The sequence below is a fragment of the Colletotrichum abscissum genome (assembly GCF_030869225.1).
Source record: "Colletotrichum abscissum strain IMI 504890 chromosome Unknown Scaffold_69.1, whole genome shotgun sequence".
Lineage (NCBI taxonomy): Eukaryota > Fungi > Ascomycota > Sordariomycetes > Glomerellales > Glomerellaceae > Colletotrichum > Colletotrichum abscissum.
In genome coordinates this window covers 10,903-25,557 of record NW_026850513.1, presented here as the reverse complement: position 1 = coordinate 25,557, position 14,655 = coordinate 10,903, and the positions used below count along the sequence as shown (strand labels likewise).

The following is a 14,655-nucleotide window of genomic DNA, read 5'->3' as shown; positions in this document are numbered from 1 at the left end:
ACCTTCGCACACTCTGCGAACACCATGGTACGACTCTACCTTACGCAAGCAGCGCAGTGCTCGTGGTATGGGCGTGGGACATGGACAGAGTTTCCTGCCGTCCGTCGCCGGTACCATTCGGAGGGGACGCGCTAACCTGGTAGTCGACGGACTCCCCGTCGTGACGGGTTCGTTCTGGGAAACTTGGAGGACGAGCCAACCAAATTTCCCACCGCCGCGACACTGGGAACGGCGATGGGCTGGTTTAGCGGCGTAGCGTGCGATTTCCCAGGCATGAGTAGCATCGAACGCACGTTTACAGAAAGATAGGCCCCGGGGGTGAGTATGATGTGGGAAGGGTTGAAGGGTCGAAAGACTGGACTGGGGAGGGGCGGAGGGAACGCACGAGACTCCAATAAAGAAGAAGAGATCCCCGCCAAGAAAGGATATGAATCGTCTGAGGTCTGCAAAGCAAGGAATGCCGGTCCCTGGTCGTGCAAGTCTGCGTGCGAGTGCCGACCAAGGCTCTCCCAGCCCCAGCCCGGTCAAGAAGCATGCCGGATCCTGAGTCGTCGGCTCTGCAGGAACAGGCTCAGCTGGAGCCCGTGATCGGCACGCATCCCCCTGCTCGGAAGCCCTGCAAGGGTTCTGCTTGTTTGACTTCGACTTTATGATATTGAGACGGAGCTGGGACCGGCTAGACGGGGTGGGCATGGTGAGTGGCCGACCCCCCCCCCCCCCTATCCCCATCCCAAGTTCCAGCTAGTCAACTGCCCAGTAGTTGTAATCCTCGCTTTCTCGGGCGGTCAGTCAGCGAGAACCTGCGCTCTTCCCTTCGCCGGTTGAGACGGTGGCAGTGGGAAAGCCTAGAGAGCATGTCAAATGCAACATGAGATGCAACAGCTGGCGAACGCCTCTCTATATCGTCGATTACTACGTTATCCCACATCACGCGCGACACGATCAAAATCCAGTATTGAAGATACGCTGGACGGGGCGATGACCTGTACCGGATCGCCGGTCCCCAGAGCGAGATTTGCTAATAACCCGACATTCATGCCCAAAGGGATCTGTCGCCTCTCACTGTGAGAGCCAGTGCTCAAGGCTCATGACGCCATGGGGCAGATCAGGCCATCGAGAGCTCTTGGCACTATCCGTCCTAGACTTTTCTCGTCTCTAGTGTCTCTTGTCTGTTTAGGCTCGTCCTTCCAGCCAGAAGCTTGAGGTCCTCGTTCGGCGCCGAACAGCCAAGAAGAGGAGGAACCAACGGCTAGCAAGTTGCGACGACCAAGAGAGAGCAATAGGAGCACGGATTCACTAGGGCCATCGCAGGCTTCCCGACGAACGTCAGCAAGGACAGGCCACCGCTGCCACTCTTCCCGGCGCGCCGGGCAGGGTAGGGGGCTCGGGAAGGTGGAGGAAGGGGCCCCAAACTATCGTTAGCCAAGATCGCTCCGCCAAAGGAGTGAAAGGTGTGCCCCCCCTCGTCCTTGGGTTTGACTTTCTGGCGTGCAGCGCTAGAAGGATTTTGGTCTGCGTCTAGCGTGAGGACAGAGTCATTAGTAACTAGCCGTGCTAACCTACCGGGCTCCGTACACTTATAATGCCTTATTAGAGACTAACCTTTCGACTCCAAGATTGCAGTGAAAGCGCAGGGAGGGGCAGAAAGGCAAGCACTGCCCTGTGGCTGACGACAGTGAGATGAACACTGAAAGCAATCACTCCACGAGTCCATGCTCTACGGAATATCCGTAGCGCGCGTATGTAGATTACTTCGTACATTACTCCGTACTGAGTTTCTTCATGGAGAGAACGGTTGCCGGCTCGCTCTACCCACAGTCTACGGAGTCCAGCGAGAGATAGTCATTGTCGTCGGCCCCTCCTCCCTGCGTCGGGCGAGTTCCTTTTGGCTCTGCATGCAAACCGGGCTCCCACGCCGTTTTCCTGTGGATTTTGTGCCTGGCGCTGCAGGCATCGTCCCTCTTCTGCGCTGCGAGATGGAATGGTGATCACCGTTTGCGGGTCGAATCCATCGTCTTCGCAACTGGGAAAGGGCTTGTCGAGGAAGACCGGTGTGGAAAGGGGGCATGAAAAATAACAATAACAACAACAGTATCGTCATCAAAGTAAGGGTCCATTCCCATGCGATGACCAAAACACCAGACAGCTCGCAGGGCACAGGTCGTAAACAACTAGAGTACATTTGGAGAAGGGTGCTACTCCGTACATCCGTGCCAGCGGCGCTTGAAAGCCTCATCTCGGAGCGCCAGTCGATCCACTCCGCGTCCGCCCGACTCCCGAGATTGGGCTTCCCATAACAAGCCGGCTTCCTCGGGGTGTTTTTTGACAAGCTTGTCAAGCCATGTCTTAGACTCGTAAGTCAACAACCCCGCTCGAGGGGGGAAGAGTCCCCATTTTCTCCAACAGGATGCCAGCGAAGGAAAAGCTTGGTATTACATACGCACGTATTGACATGAGTACGATGAATTAAGGGTCCGGAGATCCATCCATCCATCAAAACAATGAGTGCCCATGATGGGCAGAAGATTGACTCGATGGGTAAAACACGGAATAATATAACATAATTGCAATTAAGAGCGCCTTGATCCTTTGCGAATCATATCAATAGAGTTCTACAGACCCTGGCTGATCAAAGGGGCCGCTCCAAATGAATAAAAGAGGGTAAAAACATTAACATTCATTATATTACGGAGTCACGAAGAAACAAAAAAGAAAAGGGGGGCGGAGAAACGACAGATCGATATTGACAAACAAAACACCTGGCCGAAAAGCTTCTTGTCAATATTGCAGCATGGCACATGAGAGACTTTGACGTTGCAGGCCGAGTCAGGACGACACGAGAAGCTTAATGTGCCGCCGACATAACAGAGCACCTCTCAATCCTTTCTGCCCTGCCCGGCAAGAAAGAGACGAATGGCAGCAGAAAAAGTAGTTCGCGCCACCAGGCCAATAAAGCGGAGTCCCCCCAGCCGTTGATGCTACGCCATCGTCTCCCCTTTTTGGCGCCGTTGCACCGTTGGAGCCGCGATGGGAAAGCCGGCCACGTCGTAACAGGTCGTAAATGGACATTTTCCGACCGTGGCCCCGAGAATTTGTCCCCAAACTGCGTACTGTGATCTTCCCATCCCCGTCTCCCCGTGTGCCCTCGATGCTACCGTCGCAGTGTCCAAGAAAGCAAAGCCCCCTCCTGACCAGTTATAGTGGCCGACTTTTCTTGAACCCCGGTTTAGAGTTGTAGGTCTTGTTTCTTCCCCCTGCCGTCTCCCACTCTCTATCGCAGCGCGGATCGGCGTTGGCTGCAGCAATCCTGACAGCCATCCCTTTCCCCGACCCCTACCTTGCTTGCCCTTCCCTTCCCTTCCTCTTTACCCGGGGTTGGCCCGGCGCTGTCATACCAGACTTTGCTCTTCTTTGGTTCACGCGGGTTCGGATAGTGTAGTGTATGTTACTCTGTCACTCTGTGTCCTTCGTATGTGTGTGTGTGCGTGTGTGGCCATCGGCGCTTCTGTGGTGCAAAAGAGTTTCGATCCTCCAACTCCGAGGCCCCCCCTCCCCGCCCACATCAGAGACCCCATAGACTCAGCCAGCGACACTAGTCAGATCAACGAGAATCGGCCTCGATTTGTCTCGTCACTAACACCCTGTGCCTTTTTGGATAACGAAGCTGAACTGCTGAAGCCAAGAACCCACGTACTCCGTAAGGCCAGCGGGTCGGCCATTCACTAACTCGGACTTTGAAGTCTCAGTTGCTCCGGTTCGGTGGCGCTAAACATTTGGGAAAAATAAATTCCCGAGCAGGGCCGCGTACGTTTTGTGAGGTTTAGTGATAGTCCACCAACAGGTGGAGGCTCCTTAATTCGACAAAGCTACAGAGCTACATCTCATGAGTTGAGACATTGTAATCTTAAAACCCTCACTATCATCGTCCTTCAACGAGATCTCCGAATCAGTCACCCGAAAAGAAATCATAGTGGCTCGGGAGGTAATAGGATGTACTTTGTATGTGTGTCTGCCGTGTGGTACATGTATGCACGCACATACCAACACCAGATATTCTTCAATGCCGTGCCGTGCGAAGCGAACACACAGACTGCAGCGTGGAAACAATGAAGTCAAGAAAAAGCCCACTCCGTGACGTGCACGAGACACTGTCGAACCTATTATACATGGCTGACATAGCAGTGCAAGAGCCAACTCTCACCCCCAGTCAGGTGTCACATCACACACTTTCTCAATCTCACACTTCAGCCGCATTGCGGTTGCGGGAAGGGATGGGATCAGGAACGGAAAGGCAAAAAAAAAGAAAGGATGGGATGTCAGCCAAGTCAGTCAGCCAGCCAGTCAGAGTCAGGGCCAACGCTCGGGCTGGGGTCTCCGGTTCGTTTCATCGGTCTGAACAATAAAAAAGATGTCGGGCAAGTCTCGTGTCAAGTAGCGATGAGGCGAAGGAGCGAAAGGCAAAATAGACTCTATAGGGACAAGCAGACAACTTGGAGTTACCTTGCTGAACGTGGAAGGAAAGAGACGTAAGAGAGACAATGGTTGGCCGCATGACTTTCAGCACCCACGGCTATTTTGCCGTGGACAAAATCAATCTGGCCTCTTTGGACTCTGAAGAGAGATTTTGGGTTCCATCGGTCAACCATGTAGACGAGCAACGGCGAAAAGACCGGCCGAAACAAAATATGCAAAGGCAACACTGACCTCACTTCTCTTACACCTTACACAACAGAGTGAGAGAGAAACTGGTAGAGAGAGGCACATACCACCCTAACAAGAAAAATCAGGCGGTGGATTTTTTTAAGCGTAAATCTTCTGACTGTCTCATCCCAAGAGCACCACCAACTCTCTGACACCTTTCTGCAGCGTCGATCATCTGCCTCTTTTTTTTTTTTTTTTTTTCTTTCTCCGGGCTGGTCTTCCTTGGTGTCAATCATTGCCGTCTTCCGCCCTACCGCATCCTCTTTCGCCGCACTTCTCTCCGAGTCCCAATGTTCCCGCTCTGGAACTTGGGCTGTTCTTTTCCTTTTTCAATGAATGGGGACAGAGGAGTCACCTGGATTGCTAGATCCATGGAGGAAATGGGAAGCCTTCCCCCCTCCCCTCCTCTTCCACTCCCACCCTGGTGGAGTTTAACGGGTGTGCCTGTGTCATCAGCAGCTGCCATCTCACAATGTTGCGATCGGCGGCTTTTCCGTCCGGTCCCAAGCCTCGAAGTCAACGTACCTTGTGAGGAATGGCTCATAGCAAACTATACTTTCATGTTTACGAGTGCCTGTGTCGGAGAAGCTATTCCGAATACGTGTGAGTCCGTGAGGAAACACAATAGCGGTAGTCAAAAGATTAGTGATATGTTAGTGATGGGGAGATGAATCGGACTGATCCGAGCTTTCCTACGTGCTCGGTCCAGGCTTGTTGTGTTGCAAGGGGATCAAGTTCGCCTCATTGCAACAGAACCCACAATGTAGAGCCCACACATGTTACGTCTTGGGACGAAAAGATGTGGCCAGAAAAGACTGACGAAACCACCTAGTCACTGTGCAAAGAGTACGGGAAACTCATGATGATGATCTTTCAATCCTCTCCTCTGTTCGATTCTGTGCGGCTTCTCCTTTCTATATACATTACCACATAATCGTACATTTTGATATAATCGTTCAAGAACCGGAATAATAATGGAAAGAGAAGTAGAAAAAACAACCCAAAACACTGCCAAGACAGGGAAATCCTCACAGGAATAACCTTGCCTCTCGACTTGCCTCCGAACCAGGGGACTAGTCACACACAATAAGCGTCGTGCCACCTCCACACACGATCTACCCACCCCCCGTATACAATTCAAAACGCCTGTAAATGCCAAGTTTTCTCATTGCCTGGCTGGACTTCTTGCCCGTGACCAGTTTTGCCCCAGCCATGATTCACGCCTCTTGCTCCGGTAGTAAAAAGCAGACGAAAAGGAAAATAGAAGAAATAAGCCAACTTTAACACATGTCGAGAAGAAATAGATTTCCTCCTCTGCCTTTGATTGACCCCGTCTTCCCCAATCCAGAGGACCGCCAATGGATGATGTTCTCCAATCCGTGGGGAACCCTCTTTTGTAGTTGTTGAACGCCGTTGAAAAGACTTTGATTTGATGGTTTGGGGTTTTTTTTGTTTTGATTGTTTTCGTCATTGCTGATTATGATGTTAAAATTGATGTCGTTTGATGTTGTTGCAGTTGCGGTAGAAGTGATAATGTTCTACCACGTGGTATCTTTCCCGTTGAAACCGGTCCGAACCCCCCTTCCCCTTTGCCGTTCCAGCTCTTTTGCGCGTTTGACGACTCCACCCCAGGATTTTTGTCGTATTGATCATGATAACAGTGAATAGAAATAACCGTTCAGATTATAATTGTCGATCAGTTGCTGCAGGTGCTGCCGCTCTCAAAGTTGTGGCATCCGCGCTCGTGACGCTTCATGTTGCTGCGAACGCTGAAGGCCTTGCCGCAGCCGGCGTGCGGGCACTTGAAGGGCTTCTCGCCGGTGTGAGAGTGGCTGTGGATGCGCAGGGATGAAGGGCGGGAAAAGGCCTTGTTGCAGGTCTGGCAGATGTAGCGGTCTTGACTCTGGGGGAAGGATGCCGCTGAGGAGGGGGAGATGTAGTGGTGATGTTGCCACGGGTTGGTACCGTTGGGTCCCATGCCGACGGGAACGGGGGCCATGGGCGGGAATTGTTGAGGAAGAGGGCGCTGGTAGTAGATGCCAGATATCTGAGCCTGAGGAGGAGGGGTGTGCTGCATGGGAGGGTAGTAGGAAGCCGCAATGGGGTTGTGGGCGGGCATATAGGCAGGCGGGAAAGGCTGGGCCTGGGCGTATGAGCCTTGGACAGGCACTCTTGGGATCATGGGAGCCATGTGGCGGTGGGCTTCGGCTTCCAGAGGGGGCGTGGACTCATAGTAGTAGTTGCTCTGGGGCTGTGAGACGACGGAAAGCTGGCTGACGGATCTCGTCGAGGGAGAATTGTAGCCGTCGAAGGAGGCGTCGGAGCTCATGGGAGGCGTGGGAGGAAGTCCGCCGCGGCCATAGTGAGAAGAGCTTGGTCTCGTCTCGGACTTTTGGGAGGATGCTATGCGGGAGGTCAGTGTTCTGATGCTGTTGTCTGTTGCGCTGTCCATCCTATCCGTACCTTGCTGAGGAATCTGAGGGTGCGTCTCGGATGTGGGCGAGCCTTGGTCTGCGAGGCCAAGGAGATTTGAGATGGAGGGGAGAGAGCACTTTGATGTCTCGTCCATGGGAGGCGATGGGGGAGGTTGAGGCGGTTGGACGTATCCGTAGTGTGCGCTTTGCTGAGCAGCGTACGGGTTCGATATTAAAGCGCTCGCCATTGTTGCTGATTAAGAGTTTCGAAAAACTTTGAAGTGTGCTTGGTGCTGGTTGCGTGGTGTAGTTGATCCTTTTCTCCTTGTAGTTGGCTTCGGTCTTGTCGTCGATGAGTTGATGAAAGATGTGGTTGATGAAAGATGTGGTTGATGTGATGGTGATGGTGGTAGGTCGTTGAATATTAACACAACAGGTATTAGATGTAGAGTAGTGATTAGCCCCAAGTGCCAGCTGGATACTAGAGATTGATTTTGCTTCAGGAGTTATTCGAGGTTCCAAGTCGATGAGGGGGAAGGGGAGGGTGGGTAGTTTAAGTATGAAATGGCCTGGTGAAAGAAGCTTGTTGGTGGGTGGATGGAGTAGAGGTGGCAGATGGGGGAGGCAGGTATATCAGATCTCCCGAAGCAGAGTGGAATGGGTGATCAAGCGTAAATCCACACGATGATCCCTGGACGATGAGATGCCACAATCGCCTGTCACAAATTGTGTGTGGGTCAGAGGCAGAGAGAGTGGGATAAGTCTTGGGACCGTTACGCCAGGCCTGGGACCAGACGAAAGGCGGCGACGACGGGGGTGTGTGATTCTGATGGTAGCGAAGCAAGGGTCAGTCCAAGGTCCTCGTCTTGGGTCATCTATGGGGTACGTACTACTCAGTCGTGCTGCGAGGTTTAACGACAAGGGGAGGAGGACGGGGTCATCGGTACTAGGTAGATGAGACCGGGGGCCGTGAAGAGGGAGGAGGGGAGGGGAGGGGAGGAGAGGAGGAAGAGGAAGACAACAGGTAGGAACTAGCAAGTAGCAGAGACAGGAAAGAGAGTGAGAGAAGCGCGAGCACGATGGCCTGTCTCTCGATGTATCTGTAGCCTGGCTATAGCGCCTCCTGGATATTGGGATGACGGGGCAAGGGTATGTGGACGGTTCTCTTACTTGGGGGTGCATCGGGGGGATCCTGAGCGATGCTGGTTGTGTGCCTGAACCATAATCATAACAACAACGATCTCGAGTCTGGCGTGGGCAGAAAGAAAAGAGTCGTAGTGTATCCGTACTTCTACGCAGTACGGATACATGGGAGCAGTAGGTAATGGGTGTATCCGTGTTGCTGGCTGGCTGGCAGCAGTAGCCGGGATTGCGGGTGAGATCGAGGGCGACTGACCCCGTCTGGGATCAACGTCAATGGATCGCTGAGGTCAAACGGTCACTGGTTTATGCAACGGCAGGGTCTGTTGTCCAAGAGCGTACCCCAGCCGTGTGTCCTGGCTGTTCGTTAGGGCCCTGCTCTGAACGCCTCTTCCTCCTTCTCCCACACGGGAATGTACTGAGGGAGTCCCCTACATATCTTGGCCACACGCCCTCTTACTCTTCTCGTTCTCTCTCTCTGTCTTTCTGAACTCACAAACTCTCAAGCTGCCGGCACACCCTTGGCTACGCCTCCCCGGCTCCCCCCTTCCACGGCCGTGGTGCGTGGGCCGCTAGCCTAGCAAGGGCTAATCCGAATCCAGTGCTGTTATGCATGGCACCACTCGGGCCACCATTTCCTAATCTGGATCTTGCTCCCGTTCCGAGGATGGGGCAGTCTGGGATGCCTCACCCCTGTCCTGTCATGAAGGCTTGTGTGTTTGGGACGGAGGCCCGAGGGGTTGGTGTAGAAGGGAAGAAGGTCAAGAGCCACGACGCGGGAGAGAGAGAGAGAGAGAGAGGGAGAGATGTTCGTTATGGACCGTGGTGTTCGTGGACTGGGGTTGCCAGCCGTGGGCACGCACCACAGACACACACTGCTCCGCACACACGCACGCACTTGAGACGAGCAACGACTCTGTGCCTGACTGACGTCGGGGGGCGTGCGGCGTGTGACGCCCCAAGAGCTTCATCAGACCCTGCCAGCCCTGTGCTGCGACCGGATTGTCGAGGTGATCTTATGCCGTTCGTCGCTTCTGCCTCGAATGTGCAGATGCCAGAACGTCATCCCAAGGCTGCGAGACTTCAGAAAGAGGAGGGAGGGGGACACGGTGCTTCAACGTGCCGTGCTAGGTCCCATGTTCGGATGACTGGTGTCTTTGTTCCAGAATCGTCCTGAAGTGTTGGAATGGCAAGTTGCCCATGATGCAGATTGTCGGATCCAAACTTCGCTCAATCTGCCGACGACGCGAGATGATCCCAATCTTGTCTCAACGGCTCTTCCCAGCATAATGAGTTGTTTCTATGCTACTATGATGTTCGGCCTCGCATCCGTGGGGGGGCATACGAATACCAATACACAGGGGCCCGGAAGAACCCCTTCCCAGATCATGGGACATTAATTGCAACAATATTCCGGATTTACTACAGGGTTGAGAGGCAGGAGTGGCAAGCATTCTGGCCGGATGTTGTTTTGATTGACGCTCATCACGTTGCTCTCAAGACAAGCTTAATGATAAAAAAGGGTTGACGGGCTGGGAAAACGGCCTGCTCTTGGCATCTCATGCGGAGTCATCGGGATGAAAAATAGAGAAACAGCTCCCAAGACGTTGCGTTGCGTTGCGTCAACTCATGTGAAGAGCCGGTTTGTGCAACGGCAACAGCCGGTCAACTCTGGACGATAACTTTTTTTTGACAACTTCAGACAACTCTCAACTTTGTGTCGTGTGCGTTGCAACCTTCAGGCAGTTGCCGCTTGGCGATGCCGACACAACTAGTACTGAGTGCCAGAGTGGCATCCCAGAGTGGCATTTTGACCATTCACAATTTAGCCACGAAAATCAGTGTGGTGAATGATTGACCGTCCGCCAGGCTTTCGGGTCGGGCATCAGTCCGAATTGGAAATGGAGCAGAAACTGTTCAAAGTTGAGTTCAGCCCAGGCAAGTCGGCCCCAGAGATCCCATATGATCGCAATTCAACACAACGCAACGCACCGCTAGATAGAGTTCGTCACTGCAGCCCGACTCGACTCGGGGCGGTTGGCTTTGTGGCACCCATGGAAACGCCGCGAGCGAAGCTCTCCCGCAGTCGCCGCAAAGCTCCTGGTCTGGCGTCTGCCGCTAGGTTCGGCGTCGTCGACATCGCTTGCAGCGGCGGCCGTGCGAAAGGGTTACGCACGTCAAGTTTGAAGGTAGCTGTCAGCGACTCGTTAGCCTCCTCTATTGGGCCCTGCTTTGCTGCTTGTTGCTGTTGGGTTGGTGTGCTCTGACAGTATCTCTCCATCTTGTCTTTTCCCCCCATCTTGGTTGTGGGCTTTTTGCGAGGGGATCGGACGGCGGCGGCGTCAAAGAGACGGCACGGCATCGATAGGGGAATGGGGCATCAGGGGCGCCGGGATACTGTTTCTTGGAGGAGGAGGGGGAAAGACTCCATATTGGCATGGCATGAGGGTGTGAGAAATGTGAGATGTGTGAAGGGGGTGTAAGAGGAGGGGGGGGGGGGGGGGGGGGAGCAGGGGGGGGGGGGTGGGATGTGTGGGGGGGGGGGGGGGGGGGGGAGTAAGGGAGGGGGGGGGGGGGGGGGGGGGGGGGGAGGGGGGGGGGGGGGGGGGGGGGGGGGGGGGGGGGGGGGGGGGGGGGGGGCAGGGAAACAGACAGTCGGAAACAAAGGCTAATTTCAATATGATCTTCAGTTTAGCTCGGGCGCCAGGAAAGCCCCCCTCGCTTGCGCAGGGTGGCTTGAACCTTGCAAGGATAGGGTCACAGGGGAGGAAGAGACCAAGTCTGGTCTTTGGTGTCGGCTCTCTCTCTCCTTCTGCCCTCTCTGCTCGGATTCTCGCTCTCTGAGTTTGAACGGCCCATGGATGTGCGCATGTGTGTTGTGTGGTCATCGTCTTGGCCTGGTGCTTGCTTTCCCTAAACATTTGATCCCACCCCGGCCCCGGCCATGATGTCTCGCACATACCTTGTCCACTGCAAGGTGCCTCTGCCTCTCTCTGGCTCCTACGACCCTGGTTCATGAGGAAGGGGTCCGTGATCGACCTGGAGACGAGGGTCGAGAAAGATGGGAGGAAAAGGGTTTGGGAATGGGATGCAGACGGAACGGCAACGGAGTTCCTGGGAAAGGCCCGGGGTCAAGACTCAAGGGGGGTTGGGGAATCCCTTCCATGTGAGGGCCAAGGCATGAAGAAGGCCTCAAGTTCCGAGAGCTTCTCAGGCACAATTGTGCAACAGAATGGCTTCGGATGAAGCGGTGACTCGTCCGTTATTGCTTGCCAAAGACCAAATGACAGGCTCCGTCACGTCTTGTCCCGCCGATGTCGTCCCAAGTCTTCCGCCGTGACAGCTCCGGTCGCTCTGATGTTTTGCCACTGCTTTAATATGCTTATGGCAGCAAGTTTCCTCCCTCCTCATTCATGTGGGTGCATGGATACCAGTCTTTGGAAGTGAGTGGTTGTTGTTGATCAGAGAGTTTCGGAGTGGGTGTCTGTGTCTGTGTCTGCGTCTGCGACGACACTGATAGCATTTGCATTCCCGTTCGCATTTTGCATGTCTGCAACTCTGCATTTTGCCATGTGCGCTGCCCTGTGACAGAAGAGCCTCCCTGAGACTTGACGACAACTTGGCATGGCACTTGGAGAAACGACGACCACGTAATACCCTCCCCAGACCCCCGAGAGGCTTGAGGCTTGCTTGCCTTGGTACGCTTGCAAGGCTCGGGGAACGGGGAAACGGGCAAACGGGGGAACGTTGAGACAAAGTGCAGACTTCAGACTTCGCTTGAGAAAATGGCTGGCGACGGCGTCGTCTAGTGTCTCCGTGTCAAACTTCGCGAACGACTTTAGCGTCCTAGCACGTGAAGAAGCAGAGACAGAGAGAGAGACATGAACACCTGTGGTGCGTCCAGTATAGCTGGGAGCGAGAGTCTTAGTTGGAGCGTCCCCGCCGCCAGTGAAGACTTTCTCCCTCGGTCCACACTATGTTAGTAGACGTAGACGGGCCGTATGTGACGAGAGGACTTGTGAGGCTTGCGTGGCTTAGAGGAGGAACCGCCCGGCCGTTGCTTGCTTTTTCCCACCACCGGTGTCCATGGCCCATGTTCCCAGACGAAGCCATCACCAGAAACGAAATGGAATGGCTACCGCTATGCCGCGTGCTAACACCGAACAAGTTGTCTGTTCCGTCGCGAAGCACGCTAGACTCACACCAGAACCACCATGGAATCCTTTAGTGGTTGCCAACGCCTTGCTTGCGACTGGCACTTGCACATTGCTGGGCCGCTGGCCGACACAATGCAACGATGAGCCCGTCCACACACTCTGTCGTAGTCCGTCCGCATCTGAGGGTATCAGTGCTATGCTCAGTATGCTGAGCGATGTCTCTCTCTACGAATGAGAGTCTGCTCACTTGAACCCTGTTCTGCCCTGCTGGACCATGCTTGCGGATGAAAGTCCCGCTGCAGCGAGCGCGTTGTTGCTCACCGTTGTGGGATGACCCCCCAATCTCCATCTCCCATCGGTGTAACATCTCGTTCATTCACCAATCGGCAGCAGCTGGTTGTCCCCCCCGCCGTGGGGAGAGAGAGGATCGCGATGTGCGAGAATCCAACATCACGATAGTCTCTTGGCCGTCCGTGGTAATGGTTAACCCCCCGAAGTTACGTGATTCACCTCAATCTCGTGTGGCTGAGCAGCATCTCGGACCCTCGACTTGGGAAATGAACGCCAGACGATAAACTTTGAGAGCGACACGCAAAGATTGAAGCGGTTCGTAGATAGTTCGTGAGCCTTGCAGCGGCTGCAGATCGCCGGGAGGCCGGCCGCCCACGCCTACGTCCCTTGTACTCCGTTGTTCCTTTATTTTCTTGATTAATCTTTTTATACTTTGGCTATGCTTGACGGCCATCTGCCAACGACTCAGCACCCGCCTGAAATCGTAAAACCTTGGAGAGGCCAATTTGTTTCGACGGAATTATTCTGCCCCCGTCACTCTCCAACTCTCACAACCCCAGCGTCAGATCCCGCTTCTCGTGTCCTTCGGTCACGATCCTCACGACGGGCGAGCGACGATCTCTCCTCTGCCCTGCTCCCGTGGTCCCATGTCGTCGGAAAAGCACGAGAAGGACGTTCCCCATTCAAAAGACATGGGCCGCAAGTCCCGTGATCGGGCTTTGAACTGATCCAGGTCCTCGGGCTTTGAAGCTCTGCTAGCGCGAGCCTGGGCATCCTCTCAACCCCAGCATGTCCGTCCACCTCCTCCGCCGTATCCTGTCAAAACGGCAACTTCCTGGGATCAGTCAGATCTGTCTGCCTCTCTGTGCCTCTCTGTGCCTCTCTCTCCCTCCTGCTGCTCGTGTGGACAAGGTGTTCCGCGGGTGAGCGATAGGTCTAGCTACCTAGGCACGGCTAGCAAAAGGTAAGGTAGCAACAAGCTCCCTAGGCTTGCCTGAGCTTAGCTGGTGCCAAACGAAACGGCGTCCATCCAGATCGGGTGCAGCGCGTGGCGTCCGCCAGACCTTTCGTATCGACGTATCCCTTCACTTTGTCGTCGTCCGTCCCCCGCGCGCATGCAAAGCTGCTGCGTGTCGACCCTGCAGTATGGGGTACCCTACGGCGCGAAGCGGTCGTACTTCGGAGCCTCTTTTTTTCTGATTGTACCGGTATCGTCATATGGGAGCACACCCCATATAGCCCTCTTCTCGGATTCCCTAGACTGAGAGCGGCAGGCCGTACGATAGTATACGCAGCCAGCCCAGGTGAAGAGGGTGGGTGACAGATGTACCCGTCCAACCGCTACCGCTGAATGGACGCCTATCCAAACCAAACACCGGGCTTTTTTTGTGTTTGCAATCCGGCTATTCGTATGTACTGATGGAACGTGGTAGGTAGATCGTCCATCCTTTAGGCTTTTCGAGACTTGAAGCCTGAAGACGGGGACTCGGACCACGGTACAGCTCGCCCCGATGTAACTTGTACGAGCGGTCATCATCCACGCCAGCAGATCTGTGAATGAGATCAACTGTGCCCCTCTAGGTAGGTAATTCGCCTTTAGACATTGGCCTTTAACAATGGGCCCGGGCCAATCTTGTCTTCCAGCTCTCACCTGTCACCGACCAATCTCCGGGAAGGGCTGGACCTTGGGCTGGGCTGGTTCCCCCTCGACCATCAACCCACCCCCCTTGTCCAAGACTACCTCTAACCGAAGGGCACTAACGCGGTGCCCGCGCGGCGATCGTCTTCGAGTGCCTCGGGTATTGTCCCAAAAACACTCTCTTGGTAAACCTTGGTCAGCAGCAGCGCAGGTTGAGCACGTTGTCTGCCGCGGCGCCGCTACCTCTGGCTGGGTACCGTCGTGCCGATCTCGAAGAAAAACCCACGCACCCGGACGGGAAGTTGATCCAACC

The 14,655-nt window shown here is 54.5% G+C and overlaps 4 protein-coding genes across 4 annotated transcripts; 2 read left to right on the top strand and 2 right to left on the bottom strand.

Moving 5' to 3' along the window:
* Positions 1 to 3,471: 3,471 nt before the first annotated feature.
* CABS01_15546 (uncharacterized protein) lies at positions 3,472 to 3,726 on the top strand (the record flags this gene model as incomplete). Its single annotated transcript, XM_060548881.1, has 1 exon — positions 3,472 to 3,726. One exon carries the CDS (start codon positions 3,472 to 3,474, stop codon positions 3,724 to 3,726), a length of 255 nt encoding a protein of 84 aa, XP_060391673.1.
* Positions 3,727 to 5,081: 1,355 nt separating this feature from the next.
* On the top strand, positions 5,082 to 5,372 carry CABS01_15545 (uncharacterized protein; the record flags this gene model as incomplete). Its single annotated transcript, XM_060548880.1, has 1 exon — positions 5,082 to 5,372. One exon carries the CDS (start codon positions 5,082 to 5,084, stop codon positions 5,370 to 5,372), a length of 291 nt encoding a protein of 96 aa, XP_060391672.1.
* A 1,025-nt stretch (positions 5,373 to 6,397) lies between these two features.
* CABS01_15544 (uncharacterized protein) lies at positions 6,398 to 7,363 on the bottom strand (the record flags this gene model as incomplete). The annotated part of the gene is made up of 1 exon (XM_060548879.1): positions 6,398 to 7,363. The coding sequence occupies one exon, from the start codon at positions 7,361 to 7,363 to the stop codon at positions 6,398 to 6,400; it is 966 nt and encodes a 321-aa protein (XP_060391671.1).
* Positions 7,364 to 10,263: 2,900 nt separating this feature from the next.
* CABS01_15543 (uncharacterized protein) lies at positions 10,264 to 10,617 on the bottom strand (the record flags this gene model as incomplete). The annotated part of the gene is made up of 1 exon (XM_060548878.1): positions 10,264 to 10,617. The coding sequence occupies one exon, from the start codon at positions 10,615 to 10,617 to the stop codon at positions 10,264 to 10,266; it is 354 nt and encodes a 117-aa protein (XP_060391670.1).
* Between the last annotated feature and the right edge of the window lie 4,038 nt (positions 10,618 to 14,655).